The sequence below is a fragment of the Lytechinus variegatus genome, chromosome 5 (assembly GCF_018143015.1).
Source record: "Lytechinus variegatus isolate NC3 chromosome 5, Lvar_3.0, whole genome shotgun sequence".
NCBI classification, from domain to species: Eukaryota; Metazoa; Echinodermata; class Echinoidea; order Temnopleuroida; family Toxopneustidae; genus Lytechinus; species Lytechinus variegatus.
The window spans coordinates 45,257,944-45,276,982 of NC_054744.1; the positions used below are offsets into that span (position 1 = coordinate 45,257,944).

General features: G+C 37.1%; 1 protein-coding gene across 1 annotated transcript; it reads left to right on the forward strand.

Moving 5' to 3' along the window:
- The first annotated feature begins 14,147 nt into the window (after positions 1-14,147).
- On the forward strand, positions 14,148-16,225 carry LOC121416273 (UDP-glucuronosyltransferase 2A1-like). The gene has a single exon (XM_041609804.1). The coding sequence runs from the start codon at positions 14,278-14,280 to the stop codon at positions 15,874-15,876; it is 1,599 nt and encodes a 532-aa protein (XP_041465738.1). The 5' UTR covers positions 14,148-14,277; the 3' UTR covers positions 15,877-16,225.
- Positions 16,226-19,039: the final 2,814 nt, after the last annotated feature.

Sequence of the window (19,039 nt, forward strand, 5' to 3'; positions counted from 1 at the left end):
CCAAAGAGTGTAAATGTAACGACCAAAGGTATTTTAATAACACCTTTAGGTGTAAATAATAACACCAATTTAATACCGGTGTAAAGTAACTGGTGTGGTCCTCTATGTACACCGGTTAACACCACAGTTTTTGCTGTGTTGCATCAATTATTGGTATTAATGGTAATAGATTTATAAAAGTATAGCGCATATTAACATTTCAATGCGCTTTACATTAGCATAAAATATACCATGTACCACTTAAATTTCAATTAACAAATATATTGTACATTATTAATTATCAAATCACTTACTATATCGCTTATTATCATTACGTTAATTCACACAATAATTCATAAAGATTCTTCAACCAAATTGAATCATCATAGTATGGTCATTGATTATAAAATCATTAAATCATTACAGTTACAAGTATATTATCAAAATATAAGTATTGAAATTTTATTCTCAAAATGTAAGCAGAAAAGATAAAATGTTTGGTACTTCAAGTCTTCAATGTCGTCACAAAATCGATTCTGCTGTAAATTATGTAATGCAAAATGGACGATATGGGTTTTCACTTGTCTGAGAGAGAAGTTGGCACACAATGTTTTCTATTCAAGGCATTTAAGTATCACACACCCACGCCAGTATCTCCATAAACCGATCTTTTATAGTGTAAATAGGATAGTAGGTCGGACACCAGATAAAAATGACCGTCACGCGTTGTTTACTGGATCTTATATCGTGAATTGAGAAGTGACATTCCATTATTTGTTCTAGATTGTACTAAAATCTTCTTTGGATCAGACGTAACGATGTGTGAAAGGGATTGTATTCCCTTTTCTATTCAAACCTTTCGTATGCATGAATAGACAGGCAAAGTAGAAGTCTAGTGAAACGTAATAAAAGATGCACTGAATCCACAAAATCTACAAATTGGTGGTGTCACATACTGACATAGAAATCTTAATTTTCACAACCATCAACAACGAGGAGGCATAAAGTGGTAAGTGGGTCTATAAAGTTCTTATTTGTTTTGCTTACACTAAATAATATCATAAGCTGTATAATTTTGTATGCCACATCTTGAATAAATAAAAAATGAGACCATAGTTTTTTTTAAATTGAAACTTTGACCTCAAATTTTGTTTATATTCATTTCCTTTTGAACTAAGTTACAATTGTACATTGTTTAAATGCACAATGAAAATGTACACCAGTATTATGTATTTTGAATATGATTTTACATGATGATACTAATAGTGTGTTGCAAATAGATATTCTGTCAAGAAATATTCATTGATATTCACGCTATATCTTTGTAAGTTATACGGAGACTATATCACGTGAGGAGATATGGGGAACACAGGATCCACGCGGAACAGTATTGAAAATGGGAGGGGGCCGCGGCCGGGGGCTGACCATGAAACAAAAATCACAATCAGATGGTGATTTTTACGTTTTAGTCCAAGGTTTTGGAGAAAAAAAATGGGGGGGGGGGAGGGGCTGGAGCCAACACACCCAACTCTCCCTCCGTTTCCGCGGCCCCTTGAACAAAAAACACATTGTCAAGAACCAATTGTTGACAGTAATTATACACCGGCTTCCATACTTAACACATTCATACCGTACGTTTACTTGTGAAAAAGGGGGGAAGGAGAGATGCATTGAATATTGTGGGCGAGCCGGGTATATGGGTTATCTGTGACATGATACCGAGATTTCATGTTTTTTTCTAACAAATACGGGTATATAAAGCAAATTTTCCATGAACTGCTGATTAAGAGAGAACACAGAATAATAATGGGTTTTCACTGTACACTATAGGATGGCTGCAACATATTTTTTTTTCAGATCGTGCACCCTATGTTACCCCGATAGCCTGTGAAAATTAAACATGGAATCCCATTTTTATTTGCTTTTCTCACTTCAATTTTTTTGACAATAAGTTGTATCATGCAGCATTAAAGATCAAGACAAATACACAAAAGTCAAACTATAAGACTTAGATTTATCTTTCCATTTACATCGGATAGAAAATAAGAAATTTATGACGTTTTCAATTTAACTTTTTTGTTCATAACAGTGACATACAATATCATAATGAAGCCGATGATGTCATACAATGGGTGTCTGGAAAGCGAAGACCGAAGACCGAAGACCGGGGACACGTATCACAATCGTGTGAAAGCGTTTGTAGTTCACGCACGAAGCGTGCACAAAGCAGTGCAAAGTGTGTACAAAACACGTGCGCGGGTTAGAATGGACTTTGGACCTTGCCCCCTACACATGTTCTCCCATTGACATAACGCATGTCCCCGGTCTTCGATCTTCGTTTTCCAGACCTGTTGTTGGGTGTCTGGAAAACGAAGACAGAAGACCGGGGCCATCGCATCCGTCTAGCTAAATAAACCATTATTATATTCAGATCAAATTCAGGAATATTCTGATATTGGATATGTAATGAATTATGATTGGTTAATGATTAATTGTATGGATATCGTAATGTGAATGATAATTGATTGAGCAATATATCGCGCTCAGCTCAGCTGGCATGAAAATTTTATACCATTGACATAACGCATGTCCCCGGTCTTCGATCTTCGTTTTCCAGACCTGTTGTTGGGTGTCTGGAAAACGAAGACAGAAGACCGGGGCCATCGCATCCGTCTAGCTAAAATAAACCATTATTATATTCAGATCAAATTCAGGAATATTCTGATATTGGATATGTAATGAATTATGATTGGTTAATGATTAATTGTATGGATATCGTAATGTGAATGATAATTGATTGAGCAATATATCGCGCTCAGCTCAGCTGGCATTAAAATTTTATACCATTGACATAACGCATGTCCCCGGTCTTCGATCTTCGTTTTCCAGACCTGTTGTTGGGTGTCTGGAAAACGAAGACAGAAGACCGGGGCCATCGTATCCGTCTAGCTAAAATAAACCATTATTATATTCAGATCAAATTCAGGAATATTCTGATATTGGATATGTAATGAATTATGATTGGTTAATGATTAATTGTATGGATATCGTAATGTGAATGATAATTGATTGAGCAATATATCGCACTCAGCTCAGCTGGCATGAAAATTTTATACCATTGACATAACGCATGTCCCCGGTCTTCGATCTTCGTTTTCCAGACCTGTTGTTGGGTGTCTGGAAAACGAAGACAGAAGACCGGGGCCATCGCATCCGTCTAGCTAAAATAAACCATTATTATATTCAGATCAAATTCAGGAATATTCTGATATTGGATATGTAATGAATTATGATTGGTTAATGATTAATTGTATGGATATCGTAATGTGAATGATAATTGATTGAGCAATATATCGCGCTCAGCTCAGCTGGCATTAAAATTTTATACCATTGACATAACGCATGTCCCCGGTCTTCGATCTTCGTTTTCCAGACCTGTTGTTGGGTGTCTGGAAAACGAAGACAGAAGACCGGGGCCATCGCATCCGTCTAGCTAAAATAAACCATTATTATATTCAGATCAAATTCAGGAATATTCTGATATTGGATATGTAATGAATTATGATTGGTTAATGATTAATTGTATGGATATCGTAATGTGAATGATAATTGATTGAGCAATATATCGCGCTCAGCTCAGCTGGCATTAAAATTTTATACCATTGACATAACGCATGTCCCCGGTCTTCGATCTTCGTTTTCCAGACCTGTTGTTGGGTGTCTGGAAAACGAAGACAGAAGACCGGGGCCATCGCATCCGTCTAGCTAAAATAAACCATTATTATATTCAGATCAAATTCAGGAATATTCTGATATTGGATATGTAATGAATTATGATTGGTTAATGATTAATTGTATGGATATCGTAATGTGAATGATAATTGATTGAGCAATATATCGCGCTCAGCTCAGCTGGCATGAAAATTTTATACCATTGACATAACGCATGTCCCCGGTCTTCGATCTTCGTTTTCCAGACCTGTTGTTGGGTGTCTGGAAAACGAAGACAGAAGACCGGGGCCATCGTATCCGTCTAGCTAAAATAAACCATTATTATATTCAGATCAAATTCAGGAATATTCTGATATTGGATATGTAATGAATTATGATTGGTTAATGATTAATTGTATGGATATCGTAATGTGAATGATAATTGATTGAGCAATATATCGCGCTCAGCTCAGCTGGCATGAAAATTTTATACCATTGACATAACGCATGTCCCCGGTCTTCGATCTTCGTTTTCCAGACCTGTTGTTGGGTGTCTGGAAAACGAAGACAGAAGACCGGGGCCATCGTATCCGTCTAGCTAAAATAAACCATTATTATATTCAGATCAAATTCAGGAATATTCTGATATTGGATATGTAATGAATTATGATTGGTTAATGATTAATTGTATGGATATCGTAATGTGAATGATAAATGATTGAGCAATATATCGCGCTCAGCTCAGCTGGCATGAAAATTGTATACCATTGACATAACGCATGTCCCCGGTCTTCGATCTTCGTTTTCCAGACCTGTTGTTGGGTGTCTGGAAAACGAAGACAGAAGACCGGGGCCATCGCATCCGTCTAGCTAAAATAAACCATTATTATATTCAGATCAAATTCAGGAATATTCTGATATTGGATATGTAATGAATTATGATTGGTTAATGATTAATTGTATGGATATCGTAATGTGAATGATAATTGATTGAGCAATATATCGCGCTCAGCTCAGCTGGCATGAAAATTTTATACCATTGACATAACGCATGTCCCCGGTCTTCGATCTTCGTTTTCCAGACCTGTTGTTGGGTGTCTGGAAAACGAAGACAGAAGACGGGGCCATCGTATCCGTCTAGCTAAAATAAACCATTATTATATTCAGATCAAATTCAGGAATATTCTGATATTGGATATGTAATGAATTATGATTGGTTAATGATTAATTGTATGGATATCGTAATGTGAATGATAATTGATTGAGCAATATATCGCGCTCAGCTCAGCTGGCATGAAAATTTTATACCATTGACATAACGCATGTCCCCGGTCTTCGATCTTCGTTTTCCAGACCTGTTGTTGGGTGTCTGGAAAACGAAGACAGAAGACCGGGGCCATCGTATCCGTCTAGCTAAAATAAACCATTATTATATTCAGATCAAATTCAGGAATATTCTGATATTGGATATGTAATGAATTATGATTGGTTAATGATTAATTGTATGGATATCGTAATGTGAATGATAAATGATTGAGCAATATATCGCGCTCAGCTCAGCTGGCATGAAAATTGTATACCATTGACATAACGCATGTCCCCGGTCTTCGATCTTCGTTTTCCAGACCTGTTGTTGGGTGTCTGGAAAACGAAGACAGAAGACCGGGGCCATCGCATCCGTCTAGCTAAAATAAACCATTATTATATTCAGATCAAATTCAGGAATATTCTGATATTGGATATGTAATGAATTATTATTGGTATAATGATTAATTGTATGGATATCGTAATCTGAATGATAATTGATTGAGCAATATATCGCGCTCAGCTCAGCTGGCATTAAAATTTTATACCATTGACATAACGCATGTCCCCGGTCTTCGATCTTCGTTTTCCAGACCTGTTGTTGGGTGTCTGGAAAACGAAGACAGAAGACCGGGGCCATCGCATCCGTCTAGCTAAAATAAACCATTATTATATTCAGATCAAATTCAGGAATATTCTGATATTGGATATGTTATCAGTTATAATTGGCTGATAAGTTAATGATTAATTGTATGGATCGTGATGCATGATAATTGATTGAGCAATTATATCGCGCTCAGCTCAGCTGGCCTTAAAATTTTACTGCCATTGACATAACGCATGTCCCCGGTCTTCGATCTTCGTTTTCCAGACCTGTTGTTGGGTGTCTGGAAAACGAAGACAGAAGACCGGGGATCGCATCGATCCGTCTTGCTAAAATAAACCATTATTTTATTCAGATCAAATTCAGGAATATTCTGATATTGGATATGTAATCAGTTACGATTGGTTGATAAGTTAATGATTAATTGTATGGATATCGTGATGTGAATGATAATTGATTGAGCAATATATCGCGCTCAGCTCAGCTGGCATTAAAAATTTTACTACCATTGACATAACGCATGTCCCCGGTCTTCGATCTTCGTTTTCCAGACGTGTTGTTGGGTGTCTGGAAAACGAAGACCCGGGATTTTGTCTAGGTAATTACCACTTATAGCGTGCTACGGACACGTTTTCGTGCAATTGTACTTCGTTTTCTTCAAGTCGACTTATAAAAAGTTATATGTCGCCATGACGAGATATGATATCTTATAAAAGGTCATATAGCCTATGTGGACATGGCATGATTAAGTTTCTCGCCAAGTCGATGGCACTTAAACGTGTAAAAGGGATGGTCCGGGCTGAAAATATTTATATTTTAATACATACAGTAGAATTCACTGAGCAATGTGCCGAAAATTTTATCAAAATCGGATAGCAAGTAATATTAAGTCATTGAAATTTAAAGTTTAGCAATATATTGTGAAAACAGTCGTCTTGAATATTCATTAGGCGGGCTGATATTGTCACATCTCCACTTTCCGTTTTCCTATGTTATTAAATATGATCATAATTTTTACATTATTTCATACTTGTGCAAATAATATGTCTCCCTTATAATGAAATAAGTTGCAGCAATGAATATTTGATGCACTAAATCAGTTGCCAATCCAATTTTTCTAGTTCTCGGATGAAAAAAATTGAATAAACCTAATTTCACATACTAAAATACAAAAAAACAAGTGGAGATGTGACATCATCAGCCAACCTAATGAATATTAATGACGACTGTTTCCACAAAATATTGCTAAATTTTAAAATTCAATAACTTTGTTTATATCCGATTTTGATGAAATTTTCGGTATTGTACTCAGTGAATTCTACTCTATTCATTAAGCTAAACATACTTTCAGCCCGGACCATCCCATTAAAAACTCCGTATAAAATAAAACTAATTGTAATAGAAAGCAATGTCATCGACCTAAGACAGGTGGCAAGCGCGCCCTTGGAGAATGTTTTCCATACGGTCGGCGAACATGAAACACTAGTGTGTCGCTTGCTTACTACTTTGCGGTTAAACCCGAGACGTTCCCACGCGTACATTTCGAGACAGCAACATTCAGTACGCGTTTGGAAGAAAATTACCCTGTTTACACGTGCATCGGCTTTTGGTTCAGAACCAAAAGCCGATGCAGAATTGGCTTTTGGTCTATCTTGCACCGCAGAATCGGCTTACCCTCTCTGGGAATCGACGGGCAGACGACATTTGGATCTCTTAGTCTCGCCTTCACCTCTTGTGGGCGAGACAAACAATGAGAGAGAGAAAGAGAATAAAGAAACAAGAGGAGAAAGGAAAAGGACGTAGAGTGAACAAATCTAATCATCCTGAAATAGGGCCTACTATTAAACAAGTGAGAAAGGGGTTAGAAATAAAGAGATGGCAAAGTGAAATGGAAATTTTAGGCGGGAAAGGGATGGAAAAGAGGTCAAATTAAACGGGATGTGAAAATGCTAACATGAAATCTGAATAGAAAACAGAAAAACAAGGGGGAAAAGAAAGAAATTAAGAACACAACAGCTAGTGGCTGTGTCAGGGCGGGGGGCTCCCCCCTGAGATTTGCTGTGAAAAAAAATTGGCAGAGCAAAAAAAGAGAGAAAGAAGAAAAGATAAAAGGAAAAGAAGAAGAAAAGATAAGTGGAAAATAAGAGGAGGAAGACGAGTGAATGAAATAATGTGAGGGGAAGACTTCCCAAAAAAAATCTTCCATGTTACTATAAAAAAATCTTTGCTTTTGCTTCACGCCAGAATTGCCTTTTCGATGAGATTCGTATCTTGCTCAATACATGTAGGCTGATATGGAGCAAGTTTTGAATTTATTATACAAAACATAATTAGCTCGGACATCGAGCTTTCAATATTTTTTTCATTCACAAATTTAAGTGCTCTGTAAAATGTCCGTGTTATTGTCTACATATCAGCATTTTTTCTAAAGCTCACGCTGCGTGGTCACATTGTTTGATTTGCCAAGTTCCTATTGTCTATAATGTTTCATTAAAGAATGTATTCAGAAAGCCCAGATTCTAGGTCTAAATCTAAAACATGCGCGATAGCCTGCATGTTCTTTATTTAAAATCTATTTGAATTATCCAGTTTCACATCATAATATCAATAATTGTCTGCTCGCGCCTCACGATCGCATTAGTAATGATACCCAATTAACTATATCTTATTTATGATTTACAAAATATGAATAGTGTCCCGCTTTTAGGTCTGAAATCTCTTTTTTTTTCCTCTCGCGCTTCGCGCTCGCATCCATTGTTTCGTTACATACCTATCCATTTTATTGATACAAAAAAGTAATTACCATTCTTTTAGGTCGGAATGTTAAAAAAATGCTTTATTGAAATATATACCGTCTTCGTGGGTACCTATAAACAGTCCTTAACAGGTCCCTTTTCGATAATGCTAGGACAGTTAATAACAATTTCTGCTCGCGCTTTGCGCTTGCAGTAATTATCTAGTTACATACGCATCTTGTTCAGGTTCACAAACATTGCCCAGAATAGTCAATTTTCAGGTTAAAATATATACATGCGATTCTAAAAATTTTCAGCTCGCGCTTCGCGCTCACATATATGGAGCTTAAAATATCAAGATTTGAAGTTAATATACAAAACATATTTTATCTCGGATATCGAGCTTTCATTATTTTTTCAATTTACAAATTGATTTTTTCTTGAAAGTGCTATGTAGGTCTAAATATTAATATTTTCAGCTCACGCTGCTCAGTCGCATTATTTGATTTGCATAGGTCTACTTCTATATATATTCTTACGTACCGTCCTTAAAATGCATCTTAAACGAATGGTTTACTATCATGATTGCCAATTTGTTTAGAAAAAACACTGTTTTTGATTATGTCATATTCTTTACAATTGTTTACAATTTAGTAATTTTGGTACTTAATTTCCTTCTTTAATGCTGCTTTCATCCAAGAGTAAAACACAAAAAACACCTTGTAATTTTACCATTTAGGGCCTAAATGGTAAAATTACAAGGTGTTCTTGTTTGTATTATCTTTGCATAAAGTTTTTGAGCTTGCTGGAATGTGCACCAATCGTTTCATAATTTTTAGCTTCTTGTTAGTTGAATTGTTTTAAAATAACAGGATTATAAGTCCTACTTGACAGTGTTAGTGTTGATAGATGCGTTATCGACTTTCAATATATTTTTACCTATAAAGGTGTCTTTTTACGTTTTATCTATTTGCCTGATTTCTTTCCTGAAATTGAACCCAAAATAAATATTTAAAAAATCAGATCAGTTGGAATCGGAGATATTCAACATTTGTGATTATTATGACTAATCGTGTTCAATTGATCTATGAAAACTTAGTATGAGGGCCAGTTTACACATTTTCTGATGAATATAAGCATAGCCAAACGGGAGATTTCGGGTGCAAGACCCCCCCCCCCCCATTTTTCATGATGCAGAAGGCGCCGCTAAACAAAAAAAAACCGAAGAAAGAAGAAAGTGAGAGAAAAGGAAAAAGAGCAATATCAAAGAGAAATAAAAATTATCAAGGTAAGATAATGTAGAAAATATTTCGAAAAACCTGTGCCACCGACCAAAACTTAAAAAGGGTCCCGCTTCTAACATTGATGCTGGAGAGAAGGGATGACTTTATGGGGGGAAATTGTCCGGGGGATAATTGTCCTCGATGGTTTTTGTCCGGGGGCTAATTGTCCTCGAGGATAATTGTCAGGGGGGTAAGTGTCCTCGGGGGGCTTATTGTCCGGGGGTAGTTGTTCGGGGGGTAGTTGTCCGGGGGGAATTGTCCGAGGGTGATTGTCCAGGGGGTAGTTGTCCGGGGGGTAGTTGTCCGGGGGGTAATTGTCCGGGGGTAATTGTCCTCGGGGGTAATTGTCTGCGGGGTAGTTGTCCGGGGGTAATTGTCCGGGGGGTAATTTTCCTAGAACCATTCACACAAATAACCATAACTTATCCGCAGCCAATCATAGCAGATGACGTATCCAAGATCAAAATATTCTTGAACTGGTGCTGAATATTATAGGCCTATCTTAGCTAGACAAAATTATACGCGATCCTCGGTCTTCTGTCTTCGTTTTCCAGACACCCAACAACAGGTCTGGAAAACGAAGATCGAAGACCGGGGACATGCGTTATGTCAATGGTATAAAATTTTAATGCCAGCTGAGCTGAGCGCGATATATTGCTCAATCAATTATCACTCACATTACGATATCCATACAATTAATCATTAACCAATCATAATTCATTACATATCCAATATCAGAATATTCCTGAATTTGATCTGAATATAATAATGGTTTATTTTAGCTAGACGGATGCGATGGCCCCGGTCTTCTGTCTTCGTTTTCCAGACACCCAACAACAGGTCTGGAAAACGAAGATCGAAGACCGGGGACATGCGTTATGTCAATGGTATAAAATTTTAATGCCAGCTGAGCTGAGCGCGATATATTGCTCAATCAATTATCATTCACATTACGATATCCATACAATTAATCATTAACCAATCATAATTCATTACATATCCAATATCAGAATATTCCTGAATTTGATCTGAATATAATAATGGTTTATTTTAGCTAGACGGATGCGATGGCCCCGGTCTTCTGTCTTCGTTTTCCAGACACCCAACAACAGGTCTGGAAAACGAAGATCGAAGACCGGGGACATGCGTTATGTCAATGGTATAAAATTTTCATGCCAGCTGAGCTGAGCGCGATATATTGCTCAATCAATTATCATTCACATTACGATATCCATACAATTAATCATTAACCAATCATAATTCATTACATATCCAATATCAGAATATTCCTGAATTTGATCTGAATATAATAATGGTTTATTTTAGCTAGACGGATGCGATGGCCCCGGTCTTCTGTCTTCGTTTTCCAGACACCCAACAACAGGTCTGGAAAACGAAGATCGAAGACCGGGGACATGCGTTATGTCAATGGTATAAAATTTTAATGCCAGCTGAGCTGAGCGCGATATATTGCTCAATCAATTATCATTCACATTACGATATCCATACAATTAATCATTAACCAATCATAATTCATTACATATCCAATATCAGAATATTCCTGAATTTGATCTGAATATAATAATGGTTTATTTTAGCTAGACGGATGCGATGGCCCCGGTCTTCTGTCTTCGTTTTCCAGACACCCAACAACAGGTCTGGAAAACGAAGATCGAAGACCGGGGACATGCGTTATGTCAATGGTATAAAATTTTCATGCCAGCTGAGCTGAGCGCGATATATTGCTCAATCAATTATCATTCACATTACGATATCCATACAATTAATCATTAACCAATCATAATTCATTACATATCCAATATCAGAATATTCCTGAATTTGATCTGAATATAATAATGGTTTATTTTAGCTAGACGGATGCGATGGCCCCGGTCTTCTGTCTTCGTTTTCCAGACACCCAACAACAGGTCTGGAAAACGAAGATCGAAGACCGGGGACATGCGTTATGTCAATGGTATAAAATTTTAATGCCAGCTGAGCTGAGCGCGATATATTGCTCAATCAATTATCATTCACATTACGATATCCATACAATTAATCATTAACCAATCATAATTCATTACATATCCAATATCAGAATATTCCTGAATTTGATCTGAATATAATAATGGTTTATTTTAGCTAGACGGATGCGATGGCCCCGGTCTTCTGTCTTCGTTTTCCAGACACCCAACAACAGGTCTGGAAAACGAAGATCGAAGACCGGGGACATGCGTTATGTCAATGGTATAAAATTTTCATGCCAGCTGAGCTGAGCGCGATATATTGCTCAATCAATTATCATTCACATTACGATATCCATACAATTAATCATTAACCAATCATAATTCATTACATATCCAATATCAGAATATTCCTGAATTTGATCTGAATATAATAATGGTTTATTTTAGCTAGACGGATGCGATGGCCCCGGTCTTCTGTCTTCGTTTTCCAGACACCCAACAACAGGTCTGGAAAACGAAGATCGAAGACCGGGGACATGCGTTATGTCAATGGTATAAAATTTTAATGCCAGCTGAGCTGAGCGCGATATATTGCTCAATCAATTATCATTCACATTACGATATCCATACAATTAATCATTAACCAATCATAATTCATTACATATCCAATATCAGAATATTCCTGAATTTGATCTGAATATAATAATGGTTTATTTTAGCTAGACGGATACGATGGCCCCGGTCTTCTGTCTTCGTTTTCCAGACACCCAACAACAGGTCTGGAAAACGAAGATCGAAGACCGGGGACATGCGTTATGTCAATGGTATAAAATTTTCATGCCAGCTGAGCTGAGCGCGATATATTGCTCAATCAATTATCATTCACATTACGATATCCATACAATTAATCATTAACCAATCATAATTCATTACATATCCAATATCAGAATATTCCTGAATTTGATCTGAATATAATAATGGTTTATTTTAGCTAGACGGATGCGATGGCCCCGGTCTTCTGTCTTCGTTTTCCAGACACCCAACAACAGGTCTGGAAAACGAAGATCGAAGACCGGGGACATGCGTTATATGAATGGTATAAAATTTTAATGCCAGCTGAGCTGAGCGCGATATATTGCTCAATCAATTATCATTCACATTACGATATCCATACAATTAATCATTAACCAATCATAATTCATTACATATCCAATATCAGAATATTCCTGAATTTGATCTGAATAGAATAATGGTTTATTTTAGCTAGACGGATGCGATGGCCCCGGTCTTCTGTCTTCGTTTTCCAGACACCCAACAACAGGTCTGGAAAACGAAGATCGAAGACCGGGGACATGCGTTATGTCAATGGGAGAACATGTGTAGGGGGCAAGGTCCAAAGTCCATTCTAACCCGCGCACGTGTTTTGTACACACTTTGCACTGCTTTGTACACGCTTCGTGCGTGAACTACAAACGCTTTCACACGAGTGTGATACGTGTCCCCGGTCTTCGGTCTTCGGTCTTCGTTTTCCAGACACCCGTCATACAATCGCTATATCTCTTGGATTTTACTATATAATGTAAAGAAAACATATTGTATTCCTCAACGCAGAATTTGTGGGAAATACACCAAAATGTTCATCGGCAATGGGTTAGCGCGTAAGAAAATTTCACCAGTCGTTCTTATAGTCGCTCTTAACTTACAATCAGCTTTATGAAACACCCCCAGGATGTGCATTGGTCTATGTATTATGTCGGGGCGGATCCAGGATTTTCCAAAGGAGGGGGGGGGGCATATTTTCCCGAGGAAAAAATGACAAGCAGAAAAAAAGGGTTTTCAACAAAAAAACAAAAATGAGGACATTTCGTCCACGAAAATGATTGACAAGCCCCCCCCCCCAAAAAAAAAAGAAATCAACCAAAAATAAGGACATTTCGTCCACGAAACAAATTGCCCCCTGGATCCGCCAGTGTATAATGTTTTATCAAACTAAGCGATAGCATTCTTGTTTTACATCCGATTTACATGTTCAGTACAATATTTGTCTGACTTTTCTCTTTTCGTTTAAATCGAATAGTTATTGCTTTAGACTTGCATGGTCTTTTAGTGGATTACACGACGAATGACGTCATGATGAGGGAGTTCATATAAATCAAGTAAATAATATTTTTCGCTTATCAGTTCATAGATGCACTGATGGATATGATGGACGACGATGTCTGTTTTAAGATCATATCCTTGGTCTATCGTGATGCATTCCTAACATAAATATGATCGCTTCCAAAACTCAGATAACATATGATTTAAATCTCTATATATTTTCTTTCTTTACAGCTGTATCGTCAATGGAATTTGATCTCCCTTCACTGCAGATCCAAGTATAGTGATATCTGTTTATAGTAACTCTCGTAGGAACCTTCGGCAGGACAGCATTTTGCAATAAACGCCACGTTGATATATAACCAATTACCTTGGAAACGTTTTACGTCTTGGCTAATCAGTCATAGTGGCTGACGTAATAGACGACAGATATCACTCTCTGGCCTTTTTATCAAAGTGGCAATAATGTCGGAGTTGGGATTCGAACTCACAACCTTGCGATTTTGAGTCCAATGCTCTAACCACTGGACCACACGACCCTCATCAGAACTTCCTAATTTTCTGGTTTTCTAATTGACTTGAACGATTAAGTCATGAGGAGTTGGATTTTCTTCCTCCCTTTGGTGCTTTGTGTAAGAACCTTGGAGTCCGCTAAGATTTTGATGTCAGGAGTCTTGGGGGAAGGAAGTCATTTTACCGCATTGGTGCCCATCGGAAAAAGCTTGGTGAAGAAGGGACACAACGTCACGTTTTTAATAAGCGATGAATATTCATATCGAGCAAGGGATCCCGAGCTGTCCACGATCTTCGAATTTGAAATCTTTCATTACAATGATAAAACACTAAATGCGAGGGAATTTTTCCGTGGATATGAGAAGATAGGGATCGAAGGAAGCAATGGTTTTCTACAATTGCTGCAGATGTACAAGATAGGGAGAAGAATTCAGGTTGATATCTGTGAGTCAGTCCTGCGAGACGATGACATGATGAGTAGACTCGCGTCCATGGACGCCATCGTGTTCGAACTGCCTTGGCCATGCAGCATATTTATCAAATCATACATCGAAAGACACCTGAATGCCACGGATGTTCGTATGGTTCTATCTTCTGCTACGGCACCTGTTCCTGCAATGTTCCTAATGGCTGGATCACCATTCAATCCTTCTTATCAACCGGCAAGTTACACCAGTTACTCTTCATCTATGAACTTCTTCCAGAGGATCACAAATGGTGTCTATTCACTTGTTCTCCATTCTATCATGGAATTTATCTTTAACAATGCCTATAAACACACGGTTGAAAAATTCGATCTGCATGAAAATCTTGCCTCCTTATCCACCTCGCAGAAGCACATCGACCTGTTTCTGACCAACTGCGATTTCGCTGTCGAGTTTCCATTCCCCCTGATGCCCAATGTGATTGCTGTTGGTGGCCTGACGGCGCGACCAGCCATGCCTCTTGATCAAGAGCTTGAAGATTTCATGCAGAGTTCTGGTAAACATGGCGTCGTCGTTTTCTCCATGGGCTCCTACTTCGCGTCGTTCACCACGTACAGACCTGACATCATGAACATGATTCTCGAAGTCCTTTCAAAATTGCCACAGAAAGTTGTCATGCAGATCAAAGATCCATCCTTATACAGTCTTCCAGAAAATGTTAAAGCGATGACATGGATTCCTCAAAACGATCTCTTAGGGCATCCTAAGACAAAGGTATTTCTGTTTCACTCTGGTAACAATGGATACCTAGAGGCTCTCTGGCATGGTGTGCCAATGGTAGTCATTCCAATCTTTGGCGACCACATTGACGTCACAGTAAGAATTGTATCACGTGGCCTAGGTTTAATGATAGGCAAAGAGAATGTAAGCACCGATTACTTACACCATCAGCTTCAAGAAGTACTTTCGAATCCTTCGTACAGCATCACTGCGAAACGGCTCTCCGCCATCTTTAGAGATCGCCCATTAGGTCCAGCGGATCGAGCTGCATTCTGGATTGAACATGTCATTAAACATGGCGGTAAATATATGCAATCACCTGCGTATGACCTGTCATTTATTCAGTATCATTTGATTGATATCGGGGTATTTATCTTGGTGGTATTATGTATGTTGCTCTATAGTATCTTCATTCTTTTAAGAAAGTGCGTTGGTCATATGAATGGAAATCAATCGAAAGGAAAAACTGACTAATAACGATCTGGGATAATAAAGCCATTTTGATAAAATTCAAATGAAAGTGTTAGATATGAGGTGCTATTTATTTTCATTCTTCAAACATGTATTTTATGAACAACGAATTACACGTACTTTAATGAGTAGAATGCTAATTCGGCTCATAAAACTTTAAAAATATTGTATACAATAAGAAGAAAAGTCGTGAAAAGACAACAAAATCCTGCATTTTTTAGGAATCCGTTTTCTATTTTTTTTTGTGTCATGAGGGGTATTGAAAGAAGTTAACATAATTAAAGTTCACATTGTACATCTACATGTCTGTAGTTGTTCATTAATTCTGTCATTACAACACACATAATTAATGGCAGCAGCAAGTGAATTGGCATTTTAAGTTAGTGATTTCAATTTCTCGCGATTCACATCGGGTTGTTGAAATAAGAATTGTCATCTAAATGTGTGCTTGATCGTTTATCCCTTCAGCTCAATTTCTAATCTCTCTATTTACTTATTTGATATGTTTGACATAATGTTTTTTAAAGGTCAAGTTCGTCCCCGAAAAAAAGTTGATTTAAATAAATAAGAAAAATCAAACATGAATAACGCTGAAAACTTCATCTTTTTGCTGGGGCGGACTTGTCCTTTTAAGATACTTTTGTAGTCAATGAAATATTAGTTGTTATTATTTTTGTTATTGTTATTAAATTTATTGAATGTCAACGGTTTCTAGACTTTTGATTCTTGATGATACAAGTGTCGATCAATTCTACCTTTATTGTCAATCGCTCAAATAAGTGATCATGAGGTCTATTCATTGATAAGTATGTAACTACATAGTAATAACAAACATTTAACAAATAACCCTTTACTATAATTATGTTTAGGTTAATTCATTATAATTATGGTTTCCAATGGAGAAAGATTGGTTTTAAGGTGAGTTTTCTAAAATGCAACAAGTAAGATTATGCCAATGATATGGACCCGATAGACATCGTTTTTGGAAATATGAACCATATCATGAGGTAGTTTTATTTGTGCAAGGTTTTACGTTCTATCTACTAGAATGAGTACCTCTTAAGCGCATTAATAATCTTACCATACGGCCTTTAACAATCGGTTGCAGATAACATATGCTTAGCAACTGGGCGGGTAAACATGGTGTACATGTTCCTGGGTTGTTGTGATTAATGTATTAATGCTTATATAGAAAAGATGCGGTGGCTCACAAAAATTATAATCATAAAAACACCCTAAAAGTATTGGTTATTGAGAAAATATTTGGAAAGCTTTGGTGCTCATTGGGTCTACCTGTGAAAACATTCATAATATAAGGAATCAACGGGTCACAATTTTTTTGAGCTCTTCTGAGTAAATTATAATGATCTGAACTATGATAAACAATTGTTGCTATCGAAAAGGTCCCTTAGAAACCGTTGCTATGAATAAATGGATCAAAACTGTTGTGATACAATGAAATATGCTTTAAATAAAAATTTATGTGACATATTGGTAGTAAAACTGTTCCTCAAGCTAAATAAAGCTCAGTTACTATGGTAAATATGTTACCTAGTAACTGTTGCTATATTTGGGAAACTCACGTTGGCACCCCCTGCTAAAATATTTTTAGGATAACTTACTCTACCTTTGTGCCAATTTTCATGCTAGTACCTTTTTCTGAACATATTTTTCACCAATCACCCAGACTAACCGAACAGGATGTGCATATAACTGTTTTGAGAAATTAAGCGAAACTTTAGAATGTTATCACTTTCTTATTGTACATCCGATTTTGATGAAATTTTCAGTGTTAACTATTCAAATAAGCTTTCTGTTGGGTGTGGACTTGTCCTTTGAGATACTTTTGTAGTCAATGAAATATTAGTTATTATAATAGTGGAAGATCATGAAAACATAATTATGGATATTGTATCTATTACTCCTAAATAATAAAAATATATATTTTCAGCTTTTAATTGGTTGGCTTGTAAATATTTTGATTTGAGAAGCATTGGTTGTTTCAGTTTGATCAAGTATAGTAATGAGGTATAATACTAACAATAAATGCAATTTATTTGGCGTCATATCCATCTCGTTAGAGAGGCACAAGCAAAACAGCGCTAAAATGGCTTAAACTGAACCCCTTGCAACATTATTAAGAAAACAGAAGCTAACGCTTGTCCCTTAGGATTTTTTTTTTCAAGAAAATCCGGTTCCCTCCTTTATTTTTCATTTCCAATTTGTCACATTTTCGTCCCCTGAATTTGGCACCCATCAGGCACGCGAGCCTTATCCCTATACGCCACTACTTAGAGACCTCTCCGTTGTTTTTTATTTACTTTTTAAATATTTTTTTACAAGAGTCCCGACCATTACAGTTTACTGTTTTATCAATAGTTCTCATTGTTTATTTTCAACTGTAATTACTGTAAAAATGGTTCGCTTCATTGAATGCATGATGAAGGAAACCAACTGGTAATGGAGAGGAACTGAATACTCAGATGATGATGAAGGTCATACTGGTGGTGATGATGATGATGATGGTAGTATGGTGGTGTTGGTGATGGTGGTAGTGGTGACGATGGTGATGATTGTGTTGATGACAGTGAAGATGGTGTTAATGATGGTGGAGGTAGTAATGGTATACTGGTGGTGATGATGATGATGATGGTGGTGGTGGTGATGATGATGATGGTGGTGGTGGTGGTGGTGATGATGATGATGGTGGTGGTGGTGATGATGGTGTTGATGATGGTGGTGGTGGTGGTGATGATGATGATGGTGGTGGTGATGAGGATGATGTTGATGACGATGATGGTAGTAATAGTAGAGTGATGATGATGATGGAAGTGGTGATGATGATTGTGTTGATGACAGTGAAGATGATGTTAATGGTGGTGGTGATGATGGTGGTAGTAGTGGTGGTAGTGAATAGGATGGTGGTAGCGGAGGTGATGACGATGGTGGATGTAGTATAGTTTTGGTGATTAATAGCAATCCTGACCTCATGAATAGATTAATAAAACCAGTAGAAACCAAATTTTAGATTAAAAAATACGTTTGACAACACCTATACTGTGCTTACAATCGTCGTTGATGGCGTGGTATATCAAACAAGAAACAAAGCAATTGAGGGACTACGATTGAGGGTTAAGTTAGCGAATTTATGAAGAAAGAGAAGAAA

Excerpts from the sequence above, each read along its gene's own strand:
- LOC121416273 (XM_041609804.1), top strand. The coding sequence starts at position 14,278 with ATGAGGAGTTGGATTTTCTTCCTCCCTTTGGTGCTTTGTGTAAGAACC.